We start from the raw sequence: 20,418 nt of genomic DNA, 5'->3' as shown, positions 1-20,418 counted from the left end.
TACACAACATTCAACAACTATTTGTACACAACACTCAACAACAATTTCTACATTCTACACATCACTAAATAACTATTTGTACACAACATTCAACAACTATTTGTACACAACACTCAACAAGTATTTATACACAACACTCAACAATAATGTGTACACCAGACTCTGCAACGAATTAAACTGTTACACAAAACTTCTGATTAAGGGGATTTTGTTCTCAGTGTAAGAAACCGTTTATATGGAAATATCAATTACCATCTGATTAGCTTATATTTTTTGTGTTAATTAGTGACAATCAATTACCTATAATTATCCAACGTACAAGGCTAGAGACTGGCTATAAAAAGAGCCAAACCCCAGTCACAACTCACCAGACCCACCAACTAAACAACCGTGTTGTAGCTACATCAGCTGATATTTCAAGATGTTCAAAGAAATCTTCCTGCTTTCTGTTATTGCCTGTGGTAAGTTTTTGTGTTTGACTTTTTGATATTTTCTGCTATAAATTGTAAATTATTGTTATTGAGGTTGATAAAAAATGTGTAACTTAACATAAATGGCAAATTTGTTGCTGTTTTTATCAAATCGAATACTTAAAGAAAAAGTATTGTGGGTACTACTTTAAATTTACTGAATATATTTGTAAAAATATTCAAGTTCACATCCCGGACTCGAGTCACTAAGAAATCCCTGAGTTCACGAAGCTCTGATGAATACTTGACTGACGTTAAGCAATCAAATGCGGCTGGGCATAGGTTCGACCATACTCTCCACTTGTATTCAAACAAATGAACTCTACTTCACCTGCCCCGTGTGTATTGGACACAAACAGTAGAAGATGATGATTTTTAAAATTGAAATTGAAAACAAAAGATTTACATCGAACGCACTCTTTTTTTTCTTGAACGTATGAGAACTTGGTGAAAGGCATTAACTTATGTAAAAAATAACAATATTTTAAAATGAAGTTGCCATAGAACAGAAAATCTCTGCTACAAAATCTTTTGAAGGTTTTAAATGTCTAACTAGCGTTAATTATTTGGAGATCAAAGAAGGTTTAATTTTACTTACTTCAATGCATCAAATAATCCTCTATCGTATGTGCTTTCATCTGTATTTTACTTTATTCCAGCCGTCCTGGCAACAGAAAACTACTGGTGCCCTAAGTCAGGCGACGCATTCCAATGTTTCGAGTCAGCTAAACAAGCCAGATTTTGTTTGTCTAATGGCCAGGAGACAAAAACTATTTGCGGCAAATGCAGGAAGAAGTTCGAATTTTGCAGGTGGGTTCAGCTGGGTTTTTGTTTCTTAGACTGTTCACGAACAGTATGTGATCTTCAACTATCGCTAGCTCTATAAACGTATGAAATAACTTTGTGTATAGAGCCTAACCAATGTCCTAACTGTATCCCCCAGAAACGGCATGAAATCCTCCACCAGACCAGATGTTGACTGTGGCCCAAGTTGGCAGAGTACACCATGTACAGATGACATCTCCGAAGTTCCTACCGTTTTCTAAAAAATGCAGGTGAAAAAACATTCCATTTGTTGAAATCATGCAAGTGAACCAAATAAAATCTAATGTGACGTTTAAGATTACCTTTTAATAATCTAGAAAATATAATCTAACATACAGTTAAATTTATCTTCATGGAGATTTTATGCTTGACAAAATATTAATAAAATACTAATTAAAATAATTTAAGCTGACTATAAATTAGCAAAATAATAAGATTGAAACCTTACTTATATGTAACAGATAGTATATTACACTTAATTAATACGATTGAAATATGACTTAAATTTAATTGGCTGTGTATTACTTTAATGCAACTTTCATTGACCGTTAATTAAACTTAAGTAATACGATCTAAACTTTACTAGCCGGTTTCTTCCCTAAAATGTTTAGAATCCCATTTGTGTTGCATCAATGGTTTTGATGTTTTCACGGCTGAACAGGTTGTCACATAAAATCAGAGATCTCTACGAGTGAGCTTCCTTCAGAAATATCTCAAGCAGAATTTGAAGACTTGCTCAGCCTTTGTTAAGTGTATTAATCATTGTATTTATTTATGTTAATTGCCATCTGATAACTAATGATAATAAACAATACAAAAAAATCATTTTGTTTTAGTCCAATGTATTTAGACTCTAATAACTACAGCTACGTTACTCCGTTACTTAAATAAACGGGGGGGGGGGGGGGGGGGGTCTTGAGAGTTTGAACCCTCGGGTAGATAAGGCTCTTCAGTCAGACCCAGCAACCCATCTAAGAGAGAAAACTCCTAAATCAAACAGGTTTCCATTCGGCAGCTCCTACGACACTACTGATTCCAAGCTGTACAGGTAACGTCCTGTCCCTTGGATGAATCAGCTGGGCCACATCTGGTTATTCTCAACTTAAGGCCCAGCCTTTATGCTTGGATTTCCAATGCGCAATCATCCAATAATCTAGCACACTTTACAGCCATATACGTGGAAATAATTAATTGAGCAATTATTTAAGCACATATGAACGATAATCTTTATCGTGTTGTTAAAACCATGTGATAGTATTGTGAAAAGCAGAAAAGTGCCAAATACTAAACTCGCATTTCGATGTAATAACATAAAAACTTACAAACCGCTTCTACCTTTAGTAAATAATATAATTAAACAAAAACATTTAAACTAAGCTTATATATTTTCAACCATGCCAGGCAGGACATCAGGCTAGGATGGAGGTTATGATGATCAGTAGATAACGCTGGTAAGAAGAAAATTTTAGTTATAAAACTAGACTTACCCGTCATACCTTGGATGACTGTGGGTTTCGGTGGTCATCCATAAATGACGTCACGTCTGTGACTTATCAAAATAAGTTCTCTATCCTCCCGATGTGATGAAGTACGGAGGTGTAAAACGGTGAAAACGGTGAAAACTGTCTAAATTTCAAGTGATTTTTGTGCACAGTTACAACACTTTCTCTATGCACTGTACACGAGAAAGTAAAAAAATTCGAAAACGTTTAGTAGAAGATTTTTCCAGCCTTATTTCTGGGATTTTACATACTAATTATTTTACTTGAAAACATTTGCACACCTCTTAAATTGGGAAAATTATTATGGATGATACATTAAAGAACGCGCTTATTTTGATGCAGCAAAATGTACACAATATTTACATCAGACTAATAAATTTAAAAAAAAAGGTAAACGAAAATATAATTTTATAATAAGATCCTAGATTTATAATCCTTGCAATTTAGTTGTAAACATGAATTCGCGGCGTAGGCTGAGAAGTGAATACGAAATGTCATTTTCAATTGAAATATCTAGTCATTGTCAAGACAATTCTATTCGAGACTCAATAAGCTGGATTTCATATTGGACTCACAATACATCCAATAAATGAAACGTTATGGACTTTTAATGAGATAACGAGAATCATTCAAATATTTTTGCTATTATAGATCTAGATAAGAAATCGCTGTTTTTTGTGTTTTTTGTTAGTTTTGCCTTCATAGCGGGGAGAAAAAAAAATATTTTAAGAACCATATATAAATGTTACAAATGTAGGGAACTTGAAAATAATTATTTAATGTTTAGGCGGCTATGCTTCTGTTTGTTTTCATCAACCTTAATTCATAACCTAAAATTTGCTTTCGTAAGACAAACATTGATTGGCTGTAAAAAAGCTCCGTAATCGATCGGTTTTCTAAAAACCCCAACTTTATACTCGAAACTTTGCCAATAAACTTTTTAATAAAGTTTTTGTTTTTAAAACAACATAGCTTACTCATTCCATGTTTTTGTGCAGTTTCAGTGATGAGATGAATTTTTTTTTTTTTTTGGCTTTTTGAATTGTTGATTAGTTCCCGAAAATAATAAAGAAAACATCAAAATTCATCAAATTTTTGTAGTAAAGCCCTACCAAAACACCACAGAAATTACGACCACATTTATTTTAATAATATCACACGTGATATTTAAAATACTATTGGCGTTTCAACTTATCTCGATACTATTCTTGTATCCAGTAGGTATCTTCCAAACCTCAATCATGCCAAAGCTTCTAAATCCAATTTTGAAAACTAATTAGGGGACATACATAGACTGGTCGTTTTCGTCCCGTCTTACCTTTTAGACCTAAAACTACGTCCCAATTTTCTACCCTATAAATAACGTGACACGACGTGACTTAGCCTGACCTCACTCTACCCCCCCCCCACCTAGCTGGTGGGGTCCCAACAGCTTGCTTATGGATATAGGGAGGGCGTGTCGATATTTCCAAGTGCATGTGATGTCCTTTTATTGAAAAGCTTTTCATTTAAATCTATAACTATGTGTGTTTTAAATGTTTAAACAGTTTTTGAAATAAATATATTTCTAATTCAGGCAATACGATTTTACAGTATTATTCGTGGGGGGAAGACGTCAGATTCAGTTGAACATACGGAAGAGAAACCGAGCAAAGGCTTAACCTCAATATATGTTGGTATCTTGAACTACAAACGTTTAGAATAAGACTTCTAATAATAAGAAGAATCTAAAAGTTGTGAAACTACAGCAAGTGTGTTATCTCAGTCTGCAAATGAAAAAAATCTGAAAAGTATGTTTTATGAAAGACAGTGCATCTACTTGATGAAGATACGCGTCTTCCAACAAAGCGTATTGGTGTGTATAAAACGATTCTCCACAGAGTACCATGTAGGAAAGAATGTATTTAATACTTGTAAACTCGAGCAATGAAAGCAGGCCAAAACGTCGTATACTTTAGTAAAGTTTTCGCATTGGTGTTGAGAGTGCGCTTTTTAACTTGATGCTAACTTTCGAATTGCAAAACCAGATAAGCTCTACAACATTTGTAGCATTTGTTAAGCTATGAACAAACAAAATATCAGTCCTCAAATCGTGAAGTGTCTGGGGAATGTGTGGGCTAAAAAAATGCTTTATGATTTCACTGTGAAAATCGGTGACGAAGCTATCGAATGTCATCGACTCATCCTGGCTGCCTGCTCGGATTTTTTCAAGGATCTGTTTACATCAGGCATGAGAGAAGTGACAGAGAACTATGTTGTTTTACCAGATGTTTCTTGTAATGGGTTTCGGTTAGTTTTAAAATGCCTTTACACTGGTGAGGATGTTTTAACTTTCGAAAATTTGTATGAAGTTTGGCTAGTAGTTCGTACGATGCGAATCAATTTTTTATTGGATATGACTGAAACATTTGCCATTGAAGCTATTAGTATAGACAAATGGGAAAACATTTACAGGATAGCCAAACTTTTGGAATCAGAAAAAGTACTCTATCAGATTCATGTATTCATGTTAAAAAACTTTGATCAAATTAGTCTTACATCAACATTTCTTCAGCTGCCTATATATGAAGTACTTGATCTATTAAAGAGCAATGATCTCATTGTAAAAAACGAAGATGTTGTTTTGGAATCGGTGATAAAATGGGTCGATTACGTTCCCACTGTGCTGAACGATCGTGTAAGTAAAGATAAAAATAGCTCCAAACGGAAACGTTTAATGCTAGACACCAAACCTAAACTGGGCTTTAGGATAAGTGAAGAATTTTCTAGAAAAGATAAATTTCCAGAGTTGTTGAGGGAAGTCAGGACATGCCTTGTAAGTCATCCACTTTTATTGCGTGTTTACAATATGGACGTGGTATCCACTAATAAAGATTCTAGAGACATAATTGTCAAAGCTTTACTATATCACGTGAAGAATTTTCGACAAGGTCATTGGCCAACCGCTGCTATACACAGATCTAGTAGTGGGTACACACATGGTGGAGTCTTTGCAGTTGACGGAGGAAACTTTAAATTTATAAGTGCACACGATGAGAAGATGTACACCATTACAAACAGCCATTTGTTGCAAGACTGTGTTCAGTTCACCACCGTTCAGGGTGAACTGTATGCTATAGGTAAACAACTTTCCTCCTCCAGTGGAGAGTTTAACATTGCTGTATTTCGGGAAAACAAGTGGAATTGTGGTGCAACAATGAAATTTTGTAGTTTTACTTCACATTTACGACAGTTCACTTCCTGGTTTATACATCTTCAATCCAAAACCGAATAAAAACCGTCTAGATTTAAAGATAGCAACCTTGGCAAACTTTCCAAATGGTAATTCTATCGTGCATGCAATGAATCTTAAGAACTTTATTTTATGTTTTAAATCGGAAACTCTAGACGCCAGAGAATGGACAGACGTCATTAAAATTGATCTGTCGGCCCGAACTGGAGACCTTGCTGCCCATCTCGACGTACCAGCTGAACATTTGATCAGCTTCAAGAACGACAACAACCAATACATCTTGAATAAAAATGGCGCCCTCTATCTTGTATTTTATTCTTTTTCCGATAGAGACATCCAATTTCAATCTATTGTTAATCTTTGGGATTTGGAGAGGAAGTTGTATGGTGCTCTCGCTTACAAAAATAAACTTATAATTATTGGAGAGCATCCAGGTCCCGATACACCAAAAGTGCAAACACTGCCTGAAGTACCTAACCACTTTAAAGTGGTAAAGTACTGGAGCATGGAAGCAAAATGTTCTAATATCGCTCCAATCATTCTACCCACAAATGACCTCAAAGTTGATAGCTAAGAATCGTAAAGATGTACTTGTACATATATTATATATATATATATATATATATATATATATATATATATATATATATATATATATATATATATGGTGAAATTACCATTACCTTGAGTTCTGTTAATCGAAGGCCATAAAATACTACTACGCTTTTATATCACTACATTACTACATTTTGTTTAGAACGTCTTCCATTAAAATTGTATATATTTATGTTAAATGGAAAAATATAATGAAGCGATTGGCTGAATGTGCTCAAAAGCCACACGGAATGATTTTGAATAGCGAAATAATATAGTAACAGTGGATGTATTACATTTAACTAATTTGAAACTTTTTTTTTTAAATCTGGTTTATTTAGTTACATACAATATCTAATAAAATACATCAACGTATATAATAATTTAATTTAATTCTGTAAAGGTGTTGAAAACTATTTAATTGGCTTTCGTTGTTTTAGGTAGTTTATAATAGTTAAACTTATTAGTAAATTGATACTAATTGATACTGCATGATTTTAATTCAAGCCATTTTTTTTAAAAATGACCAGCCCCTTATTATTAGAGAATAACTAAGACTAAAATACGAAGGCTAATTGAAAATAAGTTTCGGCATTATACAGGATGAGGACGAAAAATTTGAAACTTAACGTCTGTACCAGGTTTTTTGTTTCTATCGTACTACCATCAATGCAAAATGCTATTGCTGATTAAAAATTCAGAACATTGTGTTTGGTATTTCTTTGTTAATATTTCTATGTAACTTGCCAATACTATTTTTGTGTGTGTTGGTGTATGTATATATATATATATATATATATATATATATATATATATATATATATATATATATATATATATATATATATATAGGCATATATATAGGCATATATATATATATATAGGAATATATAGAAAGGCATATATATATAAATAAATAAATAAATAAATAAATAAATAAATAAATAAATAAATAAATAAATAAATAAATAAATAAATAAATAAATAAATAAATAAATAAATAAATAAATAAATAAATAAATAAATAAATAAATAAATAAATAAATAAATAAATAAATAAATAAATAAATAAATAAATAAATAAATAAATAAATAAATAAATAAATAAATAAATAAATAAATAAATAAATAAATAAATAAATAAATAAATAAATAAATAAATAAATAAATAAATAAATAAATAAATAAATAAATAAATAAATAAATAAATAAATAAATAAATAAATAAATAAATAAATAAATAAATAAATAAATAAATAAATAAATAAATAAATAAATAAATAAATAAATAAATAAATAATCAAATAAATAAATAAATAAATAAATAAATAAATAAATAAATATATATATATATACATATATATATATATATATATATATATATATATATATATATATATATATATATATATATATATATATATATATATATATATATATGGGGCCTAAACAAATTTTTTGCGTTGTGGCCCTTTTTTTCTAGTTCAGCCACTGTTTTGAACGAGCTTTGGTTTACCAAAAAATGACTCACATTTTACTTTTCTATAACAAGTCAAGCGGCTTCAGAATTCCAATGTTTACCTCACGTACCTAATTGGTCATTTGATTCAAAACGAGACATAAAAGGTGTTTCTTGTCTGCGCTCCGCCTTCTAACTTGTGTCTAAATAATGCGGACGTTTAACTGCGGAGATGCAAGAAATACTTTCATTCTGAAGTTTAAAAGTCTGGTGAATATTGTCGTATCGAATTGTTTTGTTCTGAAAGTGGGTGACCTTAAAAATTGGACGCCTTAAATCTCACAGCAGATATGTACAGAGGATTATCTTAAATAAGCACTTTTATTAACTGATAAGGGAGTATGGGCACTCGTTTCAAGTGGGCGCTTCAGGAGGATAAGCAAATGCTTCTGGTGTGGAGAATGGGTCCACAAAAGTGTCTTTTGTGCAATTGTGGACAAATGTGTACAAATTTTTCTTTGTTGTTTTTCTGCCTAATGTATATGCGTTTACTTTTTTTGAAAACTTTCAGTTTTTGTTTAGATTACTTTTAAAATTGTAAAAAAATGTTCTTTTATTTCTTAGCTTGTAAAATTGTATAGAAGTAAAGTAAAAAAAAAAATTGGTTTAATGGTTGTTATTTAAACAATTTATTTTTAAAAATCAAGTTTAATTTTTAAACTTATTTGATCAAAAACAAAATAACTGAATGTAGATGAATTAAGAAGTAAGTAATATTTGCATTGATAAAACGCTTAAAAGTCAATCGCACTGCATCATTGTGCCCTCGATATTTTCAACTATAATATTGGTGAAGAATACATCAATCAATCAATCAATTAATAAATTATTATATTAATCCGTTGACCGATCGTGATCAATTAATCAATCAAACCTTCAATCGAACCATTTCGATCAAAAATTAATCAATCATTGGCGATTAATCAAACACTCTATAAATCAATCAACAATACTGCCCCGCTATCAGTTAATCAATTGATTGATCATTTAATCTATCAATCGAGATCAAACATTTAAAAATCAATAAATCAATCGCAATCGTCGAACAATCAAATAATCAATCAATCGATCACACATACTTCTTTCCGCATTTGTATTATTTCAACAACAAAAAATATTGTTGCAGAAAAAAAAATGTCTGCTGTCTACCTAAATGAAATCAACAAAATCAACACGAGTATTTTTTATCTCTATCAAAACTTGGTTTGTCCAGCCAAAGTCTTTAGTTGTTCGCAACAACAATTTCCTGCACCAATAGGGAACAGTGTTTCTTCCAGACTTTTTTCTCCGGTAGGGTCACTTAAAATTTTTGGGGGCGGTAGACTTTCTTCGGGGGGAAGGGCGGTAGACTTTCTTCGGGGGGGGGGGGGGGGGTAGACTTTTTTCGGGGGGGGCGGGGGGCAGTAGACTTTCTTCGATGGGGGTGCGGTAGACATTCTTCGGGGGGGGGGGGGGGGGCGACAGTAGACTTTCTTTGGGGGGCTCCGAACTCTGATAGGAAAAATTGTTCCTGAGTTTAGAATCGCCTCGTCTATGATATGATCAAAACGAGACTAAATTACTTGTAAAAGGCAATAATGACTTTGGTTCATTGTGTTGTCATATGGTCAAACGTGCTGACAAATGTTATACATTTAAATGTTGGAATTAAGTCTTAAAATGTTAGTATTGCATTTTTTATTTATTCTAGTAAAATTAATCTTTAATGGGACCGTTGAGAAATAACATTTTACATCACGAGGTAGGGTTTGAGTGTGGCATTAACCTTAAATCAAAGTACATAAAATTACATTTATTTGTTTAAAATATAGTTGAAATTACAAATAAGAATCAAATATGTGTACATTGATATTGTGTAGAATATACTAAGGGAACATAACTGTTAAAATAGAAAATATAATTCTTATTTACTTCCCTTCTTAAAATTTTATAAATTCTATTGTAAATACTTTCGTGCTTTTAGCACAATTCAGTACTCGAGACAATGTCCTGAATTTTTAAACAACCAATTTATTATTGAAAAGTAAATTAGTTCATTCATTCAAAACAACACGTTTTGAAACATACAAAAGATGTGAGCGAATCACCGGCAGAAGCTTGGTTCATATCTACCATGGCACACAGAATCATGGTATAAATACGACATCAAATTTAGTTCTCCACAAATATTATCATAATATCAGGAATGGAGTTCGTTCAATCTAATAAAGGTATTTTAATGTGATTTTTGAAGGCTGTTCATATCAAGCATTAGGTTTGTTTTTACTTTAAATAATAATTTTGATTCTCATTATCTCATTGGCTTTTTCTCACATAAACCTCAATCGGCTATTTTTTTTTGTCCTGGCGGTTTGTGTCAATGGGGGGGGGGGGGGGGGGGGGGTGTCCAGTGTGTTATGTCGCAGATTTTTTTCGAACACCTGTAACATTAGAGACAAACTTATTGATATCGAACCTTCCAAAGTAGCAAAGAAAAAAAAATCCGACAATGGATTAGACTATATATTGAAAACATATTTCTTTTTAAAACCCTTGGTGACGTTTAGTAAAACTCACGACAACATGGGTAAATAACCTGGCAGAAGTAGAGCAGACAAGTCAAATGTAAAGTGATCCCGCAGCTTTTGTAACTCACTCTATGCTCCTTGCTTCAAACAATCATCACTTTACTTGTCCTCACACAATCATCACTTTACTTGTCCTCACACAATCATCACTTTACTTGTCCTCACACAATCATCATTTTACTTGTCCTCACACAATCATCACTTTTCTTGTCCTCACACAATCATCACTTTACCTGTCCTCACACAAGTCCTCACACAATCATCACTTTACTTGTCCTCACACAATCATCACTTTACTTGTCCTCACACAATCATCACTTTACTAGCCCTCACTACTTAACTAGGCCTCAAACAAACTATTTGGTCTCATCTAGTAAGAAATATTTTGCTTGGTAAGAACTTTGCTATACAGAAATGAGGAAGGGGGAATTTATTTGGATTGAAAGGGGGGGGGGTGACTTTTTAAAATTATTTTATTTGGGGAGTGGTGAGGGGTATAATCTTGCTTTATTTCACCGTAGTTGCTAACTTTAACGACAGGGGATTTTCAAAACTGTTTACATCCTATTGACTTTCATGTTTACCAGCATACTGTCTATGTGCCAAACCATATCCCAAAGTGAAGGTCATATCTTGTAGAGCAGACACGTGATGACAGGAGACACGCTCCGCTGGGTCACGTGTCTGTGTAGGGTGGTAAACTTTCCAGGCACCAGTACAAGGAAAAGTCGCTGGACGGTGTGAGCACTGCAGGCCGGTTAGTGGACAGTTCGTTTAGTTGGAGAATTAAAGTTGTCGGAACAAAACATGGTTTCAATGTGTTTCACCAGTTCTCCTTTAGTGCTAGGCTTTGGGAACCAGTAAGGCGTAACAAAATGGAGGTTAAAGAGACTTAACTTTTATTGTTATAGTTACACAATCAATTTAAAAACAAGTAGTATATAAATACAGTATACCTTCATATAACGAAATAAACTATATTTCTGATCTAAATGTGTACCTAGTTTATTATTTTACTTTTATAATACTACACTTCGGCTTAATAATGATAAAAAAATCAAATTCAATTAATCATAGTTTTTTTTTTAATTTATACGTGAAATAATAGTGTTTTATTTGTTAAATAGTTTTTGTAGGCGGAAAGATTTTTACCCCACACTAAATCTTTCGTACTCAAACAGCGGTTTGCCTTCAACTCACAACAACGATTTCTACACAACACTCAACAACAATTTGTACACCACATTCTGCTACGAAGTTAACTGTCACACACAACTTCTGATAAAAGAGGATTTTGTTCTCGGTGTAAGTAACCCGTTTATATGGAAATATCAATTAACATATGATTAGCTTATATTCTTGTGTGTTAATCAGTGACATTCAATTACCTATAATTACCAAACGTAGAAGGATAGAGACTGGCTATAAAAGAGTCAACTCCCAGTCACAACTCACCAGACCCACCAACTAAACAACCGTGTTGTAGCTACATCAGCTGATATTTCAAGATGTTCAAGGAAATCTTCCTGCTCTCTGTTATTGCCTGTGGTAAGTTTTTGACTTTTAGATATTTTCTGCTATAAATTGTAAAATATTGTTATTGATGTTGATGAAATTTTTTTTTAACTTAACACAAATGGCAAATTTGTTGCTGTTTTCATCAAATCGAATACTTAAAGAAAAAGTATTGTGGATACTACTTTAAATTTACTGAATATATTTTTAAAAATATTCAAGTTCAGATCCCGGGCTCGAATCACTAAGAAATCACTGAGTCCACCCAGCTCTGATGGGTACTTGACTCACGTTAAGCAATCAAAAGAAACTGGGTATAGGTTCGACCATACTCTCCACTTGTATGCCGAGATCATTCAAACAAATGAACTCTACTTCACCTGCGCGTGTGTATTGGACACAAACAGGAGAAGATGATGATTTTTAAAAATGAAATTGTAAACAAAAGTTTTACATCGAACGTACTCTTTTTTTTTCTTGAATGTATGAGAACTTGGTGAAAGGCATTAACTTATGTAACAAGTAACAATATTTTAAAATGAAGTTGCCATAAAACAGAAAATCTCAGCTACAAAATCCTTTGCAGGTTTTAAATGTTTAACTAGCGTTAATTATTTGGAGATCAAAGAAAGTTGAACTTACTTACTTCAATGCATCAAATAATCCTCTATCGTATGTGCTTTCATCAGTATTTTACTTTATTCCAGCCGTCCTGGCAACAGAAAACTACTGGTGCCCTAAGTCAGGCGACGCATTCCAATGTTTCGAGTCAGCTAAACAAGCCAGATTTTGTTTGTCTAATGGCCAGGAGACAAAAACTATTTGCGGCAAATGCAGGAAGAAGTTCGAATTTTGCAGGTGGGTTCAGCAGGGTTTTTGTTTCTTAGTTAGACTGTTCACGAACAGTTCAACTATCGCTAGCTGTATAAACGTATCAAATAACTTTGGGTATAGAGCCTAACCAATGTCCTAACTGTATCCCCCAGAAACGGCATGAAATCCTCCACCAGACCAGATGTTGACTGTGGCCCAAGTTGGCAGAGTACACCATGTACAGATGACATCTCCGAGGTTCCAACCGTTTTCTAAAAAATGCAGGTGAAAAAAACATTCCATTTGTTGAAATCGTGCTAGTGAACCTAATAAAATCTAATGCGACTATTAAGATTACCTTTTAATAATCTGAAAAATATAATCTAACATACAGTTAGATTTATTTTCATGAAGATTTTATGCTTGATAAAATATTATTAAAATACTATTTAAAATAATTTAGAATGACTATAAATTAGCAAAATAATAAGATTGAAACCTTACTTATATGTAACAGATAGTATATTAAACTTAATTAATACGATTGAAATATGACTTAAATTTAATTGGCTGTGTATTACTTTAATGCAACTTTCATTGACCGTTAATTAAACTTAAGTAATACGATCTAAACTTTACTTGCCGGTTTCTTCCCTAAAATGTTTAGAATCCCATTTGTGTTGCATCAATGGTTTTGATGTTTTCACGGCTGAACAGGTTGTCACATAAAATCAGAGATCTCTACGAGTGAGCTTCCTTCAGAAATATCTCAAGCAGAATTTGAAGACTTGCTCAGCCTTTGTTAAGTGTATTAATCACTGTATTTATTTATGTTAATTGCCATCTGATAACTAATGATAATAAACAATACAAAAAAAATCATTTTGTTTTAGTCCAATGTATTTAGACTCTAATAACTACAGCTACGTTACTTAAATAAACGGGGGGGGGGGGGTCTTGAGAGTTTGAACCCTCGGGTAGATAAGGCTCTTCAGTCAGACCCAGCAACCCATCTAAGAGAGAAAACTCCTAAATCAAACAGGTTTCCATTCGGCAGCTCCTACGACACTACTGATTCCAAGCTGTACAGGTAACGTCCTGTCCCTTGGATGAATCAGCTGGGCCACATCTGGTTATTCTCAACTTAAGGCCCAGCCTTTATGCTTGGATTTCCAATGCGCAATCATCCAATAATCTAGCACACTTTACAGCCATATACGTGGAAATAATTAATTGAGCAATTATTTAAGCACATATGAACGATAATCTTTATCGTGTTGTTAAAACCATGTGATAGTATTGTGAAAAGCAGAAAAGTGCCAAATACTAAACTCGCATTTTGATGTAATAACATAAAAACTTACAAACCGCTTCTACCTTTAGTAAATAATATAATTAAACAAAAACATTTAAACAAAGCTTATATATTTTCAACCATGCCAGGCAGGACATCAGGCTAGGATGGAGGTTATGATGATCAGTAGATAACGCTTTACCTATATGAGATAATATAATAAACTTTATTAATACGATTGAAATATGACTTAAATTTAATTGGCTGTGTATAAAATGTAAATAATTACATCGAAACATTACTTAAATGCAACTTTAATTAACCGTTAATTAAACTTAAGTAGTACGATCTAAACTTTACTAGCCCGTTTCTTCCCTAAAATGTTTAGAATCCCATTTGTGTTGCTCTGTTATCAATGGTTTTGATGTTTTCACGGCTGAACAGGTTTTCATATAAAATCAGAGATCTCTACTTGTGAGCTTCCTTCAGAAATATCTCAAGCAGAATTTGAAGACTTGCTCAGCCTTTGTTAAGTGTATTAATCAATGTATTTATTTATGTTAATTGCCATCTGATGACTTATGATAATAAACAATACAAAAATAATTTTGTTTTAGTCCGCTGTATTTAGACTCTGATAACAGCAGCTCATTACTTAAATAAACGGGGGGCTCTAGAGTTCGAACCCTCGGGCAGATAAGGCTCTTCAGCCAGACCCAGCAACCCATCTAAGAGAGAAAACTCCTAAATCAAACAAGTTTCCTTTCGGCAGCTCCTACGATACTACTGATTCCAAGTTGTATAGGTAACGTCCTGTCCCTTGGGTGAATCAGCTGTGTGGAGAGAGGGGGTCTGGTACACGGGCCACATCTGGTTATTCTCAAATTAAGACCCAGCCTCTATGCTTGGATTTCCAATGCGCAATCATCCAATAGCAGACTGTAGAAATAATTAATTGAGAAAACATTAAAGCACACATAAACGATAATCTTTTATCGTGTTGTTCAAACCATATGATAGTATTGTGAAAAACAGAAGAGAGCCAAATACTCAACTTGCATTTTGATGTAAAAACATAAAAACTTACAAACCGCTTCTACCTTCAGTAAATAAAATAATTAAACAAAAACATTTAAACCACGCTTATATATTTTCAACCATGCCAGGCAGGACATCAGGCTAGGATGGAGATCCTGATGATCGGCAGATCGCGCTTGTAAGAAGAAAACTTTAGTTATAAAATAACGCTATTCAGCATATCACGATAAGTGCGAGATCTTGATAATCAGTAGATAACGTAAGTCAGAGTATTACATCAAATTTGTAGTTTTCTAACATTTGATACGTACTCTACCTTCCGTGTCTCAAATGATGATTACTTGAGTACCATTTAAGCTATGTTGAAGAACTTTCACATATAAGTATAAAATTGTATGTGCAGGTTTCGTCAACTTTCAATCTATTTCTTGTAACCCTAGGAAAAACATAACGTGAGTACTGTTTTAGAAAAAAATTGGATGACTTTCAGTTTTTGAGTAACCTCCGACATCCAGGAATGGTAATTTACTCTATTTCTGCCATCCCCATTACTCCTATAAATAAACCGGGAGTGATCTCCCCTAAACTTTCTCCAATTTTCTTATATAACACTACGGGGGATAGCAACTCGGGATATAGAAATATTATCAATCCATTTTTAATTGCTCAAATTTTTTAAAAATATAATAGAATCTCGTAGAAAAAAGAATTGCACACCAAGTGAACGAAAAACAATATGTGTATAATAAGGGGGAATATTATTAGTACTTTACAGATTCATATGCGTTTTTTTGTGAAATCTCTCAATGGAAATTACTCAAAATTTAACAGCAGGCAGAAAATTAGATATTTTACTCATATGTTAAATTTTGTTCATCTATCTGAAAAAGTACTGATGTTATAAGCTTTTGAAAAATTGAAAGTAGAATAAGTTCCACTTCTGGTTACCGGAAATCGCTCAAAAAAGTTAATACAGAGCTACAAATTTAATATAATACTTGTATATGAAATTCCATTGACCTAGCTGTAACGGTACTCAAGTTATCGTGTTTACACACACACACACACACACACACACACATCCACACATCCACACATCCACACACACAGACATACGGACAAGATTGCAAAGCTATGTTTTCCCGACTCATGGAGCTGTAAAACGTCGAGATTTGCAAAAAAAAAAAATCAAGATTTTTTTTTGCACGATTACAAGACTTTCTCTATACTTCGTATATACGAGAAAGTAAAAATATTGGATAACGTTTAGGGAAGATTATTCCAGTCTTATTTCTGGTATTTTACATTCTGGCTATTCGAGTAATTCTTTGACTTGAAAACATTTGCACACCTCTTAAATTGGAAATATTATTATCATGGGTGACACACTAAAAAACGCGCTTATTTTGATGCAGCAAAATGTACACGATGTTTACATCAGACTTATAGATCTACATTTTAAAAAAAAGGTAAACGAAAATGTAATTTTATAATAAGATCCTAGAGTCTAGGACCTAGACACTAGATTTATAATCCTTTCAATTTAGTTGTAAACATGAAACCGTGGCGTAGGCTGAATACGAAATGCCATTTTTATTTGAAATATCTATTCATTGTCAAGACAATTCTATTTGAGACTCAATACGCTGGATTTCACATTGGACTCACAATACAACCAATAAATGAAACGTTTTGGACTTCAATGAGCTAACGATAATCATTCAAATCATTTTTGCTAACATAGATCTAGATAACAAATCGTTGTTTTTGTGTTTTTATTAGTTTTGCTTTTATAGCGAGGAGAAAAAAAATGTAGAGAACTGGAAAATAATTATTTAACGTAAAGGCTACGTTTCTATTTGTTTTCATCAACCTTAAATCATAACCTAAAATTTACCTTCGTAAGACAAACTTTGATTGGCTGTACAAAAGCTCCGTGATTGATCGGTTTTCTGAAAACCCCAACTTTATACTCGAAACTTAGCCGATAAACTGTTTAATAAAGTTTTCGTTTTTAAAACCACATAGCTTAATCATTCCATGTTTTTGTGCAGTTTCGGTGATGATATGAACAAAAATATATTTTTGGCTTTTTGAATTGTTGATTAGTTTACGAAAATAATAAAGAAAACATCAAAATTCTTCAATTTTTTTGTAGTAAAGTCAAACAAAAACCACACAGAAATTACGACCACATTTATTTTAATAATATCACACGTGATATTTAAAATAGTATTGGCCTTTCGACTGGTCTCGATACTTATCTCGTATCCAGTGGGTATCATCCCAACTTCAATCATGCCAAAGCTGATATAAAATATTTAAAAACTAATTAGGGGACATACATAGACTTGCCGTTTTCGTCCCATCTTACCTTTTAGACCTAAAGCTATGTCACAATTTTCTACCTCATAAATAACGTGACACGACGTGACCTAGCCTGACCTCACCCTACACCCACCTAGCTGGTGGGGGTCCCAACATCTCGCATATGGATATAGGGAGGGCGGGTCGATATTTCCAAGTGTATGTGATGTCCTTTTATTGAAAAGATTTCATTTAAAATCTATAACTATGTGTGTTTTAAATGTTTAAACAATTTTTTAAATAAATACATTTCTAATTCAGGCAATACAACTTTACAGTAATATTCCTGGGGATGAAGACGCCAGATTCAGTTGAACATACGGAAGAGAAACCGAGCAAAGGCTTAACCTCAACATCTGTTGGTATCTTGAACTACAAACGTTTAGAATAAGACTTCTAATAATAAGAATAATCTAAAAGTTGTAAAACTACAGCAATGAACACACACAATATCAGCTCTCAAATAGTGCAGTGTTTAGGGAATGTGTGGGCTAAGAAAATGTTGTATGATTTCACTGTGAAAATCGGTGACGAAGCTATCGAATGTCATCGACTCATCCTGGCTGCCTGCTCGGATTTTTTCAAGGATCTGTTTACATCAGGCATGAGAGAAGTGACAGAGAACTATGTTGTTTTACCAGATGTTTCTTGTGATGGGTTTCGGTTAGTTTTAAAATGCATTTATACTGGTGAAGATGTTTTGACTTTCGAAAACTTGTATGAATTTTGGCTAGTAGCTCACAGGTTGAGAATAAACTTTTTATTAGATATGACTGAAACATTTGCCATTGAAGCTATTAGTATAGACAACTGGGATAACATTTACAGAATAGCTAAACTTTTAAAATCAGGAAAAGTACTGTATCAGATTCGTGTATTTATGTTAAAAAACTTTGATCAAATCAGTCTTACATCAACATATCTTCAGCTGTCTTTCTATGAGCTACGTGATCTATTAAAGAGCGAAGATCTTAATGTTCAAAACGAAGACGTAGTTCTCGAAGCGGTGATGAAATGGGTCAATTATGTCCCTTCAGTGACAAGTGAGTTAGTAGAGGATGATCTTTGCAAAAAGAAAGATAATACCAAAGGAAAACGTTCAATGTTAATCCATTCGAATGTATTTGGTTCAATTGTAGATAAGGAGTTTTCTAGAAAAGATAAACTTCCAGAGCTGTTGAAAAAAATCAGGACATGCCTTGTAAGTCATGCACTTTTAACGCGTGTTTACAAGATGGACGTTGTATCCACAAATAAAGATTCAAGAGAAATAATTGTCAATGCTATATTATATCACGTCCAGAAGTTTAAACACGGCCATTGGCCCATCGCTGCTCTACACAGAGCTTGTAGTGGGTACACACATGGTGGTATCCTTGCAGTTGACGGAGGAAATTTTAAATTTATAAGTGCACACGATGAGAAGATGTACACCATTACAAGAAGCGATTTGTTGCAAGACTGTGTTCAGTTCACCACCGTTCAGGGTGAACTGTATGCTATAGGTAAACAACTTTCCTCCACCAGTGGAGAGTTTAATATTGCTGTATTTCGGGAAAACAAGTGGAATTTTGTGATGAAGATAAAAAGTTGTAATTTGATATTTTTCTCACGTAGCGGCTTGCTGCACATTTTTAACAGAGACGAGCAGAGCATATACACCATTCCGAAACAGAAAAAATATATAACAATGGCAGAGAGACTTCGAGATTTTGATAAAACCAATTATGTTGAACATGCAATGAGTCATGATAACTGTATTTTATTATTTAGTTCTTTATCTCTCGATGACACAAAACGAACAGCCGTTTGCAAAATTGATGCTTTGGATAATTGTTGGCATAAACGGTTTCTTGATGGGCCATCTGAACACTTGATCAGCTTCAGAAATGACAACTTTAATTATATTCTGCAGAAAAATGGATGTATGAGTCTCGTATGTTTACCTCATTATGGTAAAGACATTCATTTTCGAAGTCTTGTCAAGCTTTGGGATTTAGAAAGAGAGCTCTATGGTGCTTTCGCTTACAAAAAGAAACTTATCATTTTTGGAGCGAAACCAAACCCCGATTGCCCTGAAATGAAAACACTACTTGCAGTACCTAATCACTTTAAGTTGGTGAAGTACTGGGGCATTGAAGCAAAATGTTCTAATATTGCTCCAGTCATTCTGCCAACAGCTAATCTCAGTGAGGATAACCACGATTCGATTATATAAATTTTCGATTTAAATTAGCAGTATATCTATAAATACATATCTACAGTACATTTTTATATTTTTATATACATACACACTTATCCATATATTAATTATAAAATTGTTTATATATATATATACACATGAATGTGTGAATTATACATATTGTATTGAAACATAATAAAAATAAACCGGGAGTAATCTCCCCTAAAATTTATCGAATTTTCTTATATAACACTACGGGGGATAGCAGCTTGGGATATAGACATGATGTTTAATCCATTTTTAATTTCTTAAACTTTTTTTAAAAAATTCATAAAAAACGTTTTAATAACAAGCTTTTATGTAATATTGCACTAAAAAGTAGAAAATAAATTATACAGCCAACTACGAACTGTATCTGTCAGTTAGCAGTACCCGTAATTTCGCTCAGGCGTTTCGATCTAGACTGACGACAGACTAAAGACATAGACAGTGAGTTAAAT

The 20,418-nt window shown here is 33.0% G+C and overlaps 3 protein-coding genes across 5 annotated transcripts; all 3 read left to right on the top strand.

The window, feature by feature from the left end:
- Positions 1 to 358: 358 nt before the first annotated feature.
- On the top strand, positions 359 to 2,114 carry LOC131951804 (schistosomin-like). Its single transcript, XM_059314205.1, has 4 exons — positions 359 to 461; positions 1,130 to 1,280; positions 1,414 to 1,525; positions 1,957 to 2,114. The coding sequence occupies exons 1-3, from the start codon at positions 422 to 424 to the stop codon at positions 1,514 to 1,516; spliced, it is 294 nt and encodes a 97-aa protein (XP_059170188.1). The 5' UTR covers positions 359 to 421; the 3' UTR covers positions 1,517 to 1,525; positions 1,957 to 2,114.
- Positions 2,115 to 3,135: 1,021 nt separating this feature from the next.
- LOC131951794 (kelch-like protein 13) lies at positions 3,136 to 20,024 on the top strand. Of its 2 annotated transcripts, none has more exons than XM_059314192.1 (2): positions 3,136 to 3,187; positions 17,998 to 20,024. In XM_059314192.1, the coding sequence occupies exon 2, from the start codon at positions 18,173 to 18,175 to the stop codon at positions 19,952 to 19,954; it is 1,782 nt and encodes a 593-aa protein (XP_059170175.1). In that variant the 5' UTR covers positions 3,136 to 3,187; positions 17,998 to 18,172; the 3' UTR covers positions 19,955 to 20,024. The 2 variants fall into 2 exon arrangements, with proteins under 2 accessions (XP_059170175.1, XP_059170174.1); XM_059314191.1 differs by lacking the exon at positions 3,136 to 3,187 and adding an exon at positions 16,780 to 16,838.
- On the top strand, positions 12,122 to 14,934 carry LOC131951802 (schistosomin). Of its 2 annotated transcripts, none has more exons than XM_059314203.1 (4): positions 12,122 to 12,257; positions 12,932 to 13,082; positions 13,211 to 13,322; positions 14,776 to 14,934. In XM_059314203.1, the coding sequence occupies exons 1-3, from the start codon at positions 12,218 to 12,220 to the stop codon at positions 13,311 to 13,313; spliced, it is 294 nt and encodes a 97-aa protein (XP_059170186.1). In that variant the 5' UTR covers positions 12,122 to 12,217; the 3' UTR covers positions 13,314 to 13,322; positions 14,776 to 14,934. The 2 variants fall into 2 exon arrangements, with proteins under 2 accessions (XP_059170186.1, XP_059170185.1); XM_059314202.1 differs by lacking the exon at positions 14,776 to 14,934 and adding an exon at positions 13,755 to 13,900.
- Positions 20,025 to 20,418: the final 394 nt, after the last annotated feature.

Source organism: Physella acuta, unplaced genomic scaffold, assembly GCF_028476545.2.
Source record: "Physella acuta isolate Inbredline_101_S28 unplaced genomic scaffold, ASM2847654v3 ptg000829l, whole genome shotgun sequence".
Classification (NCBI taxonomy): Eukaryota; Metazoa; Mollusca; class Gastropoda; family Physidae; genus Physella; species Physella acuta.
This window is presented reverse-complemented; position numbering and strand designations above follow the sequence as displayed.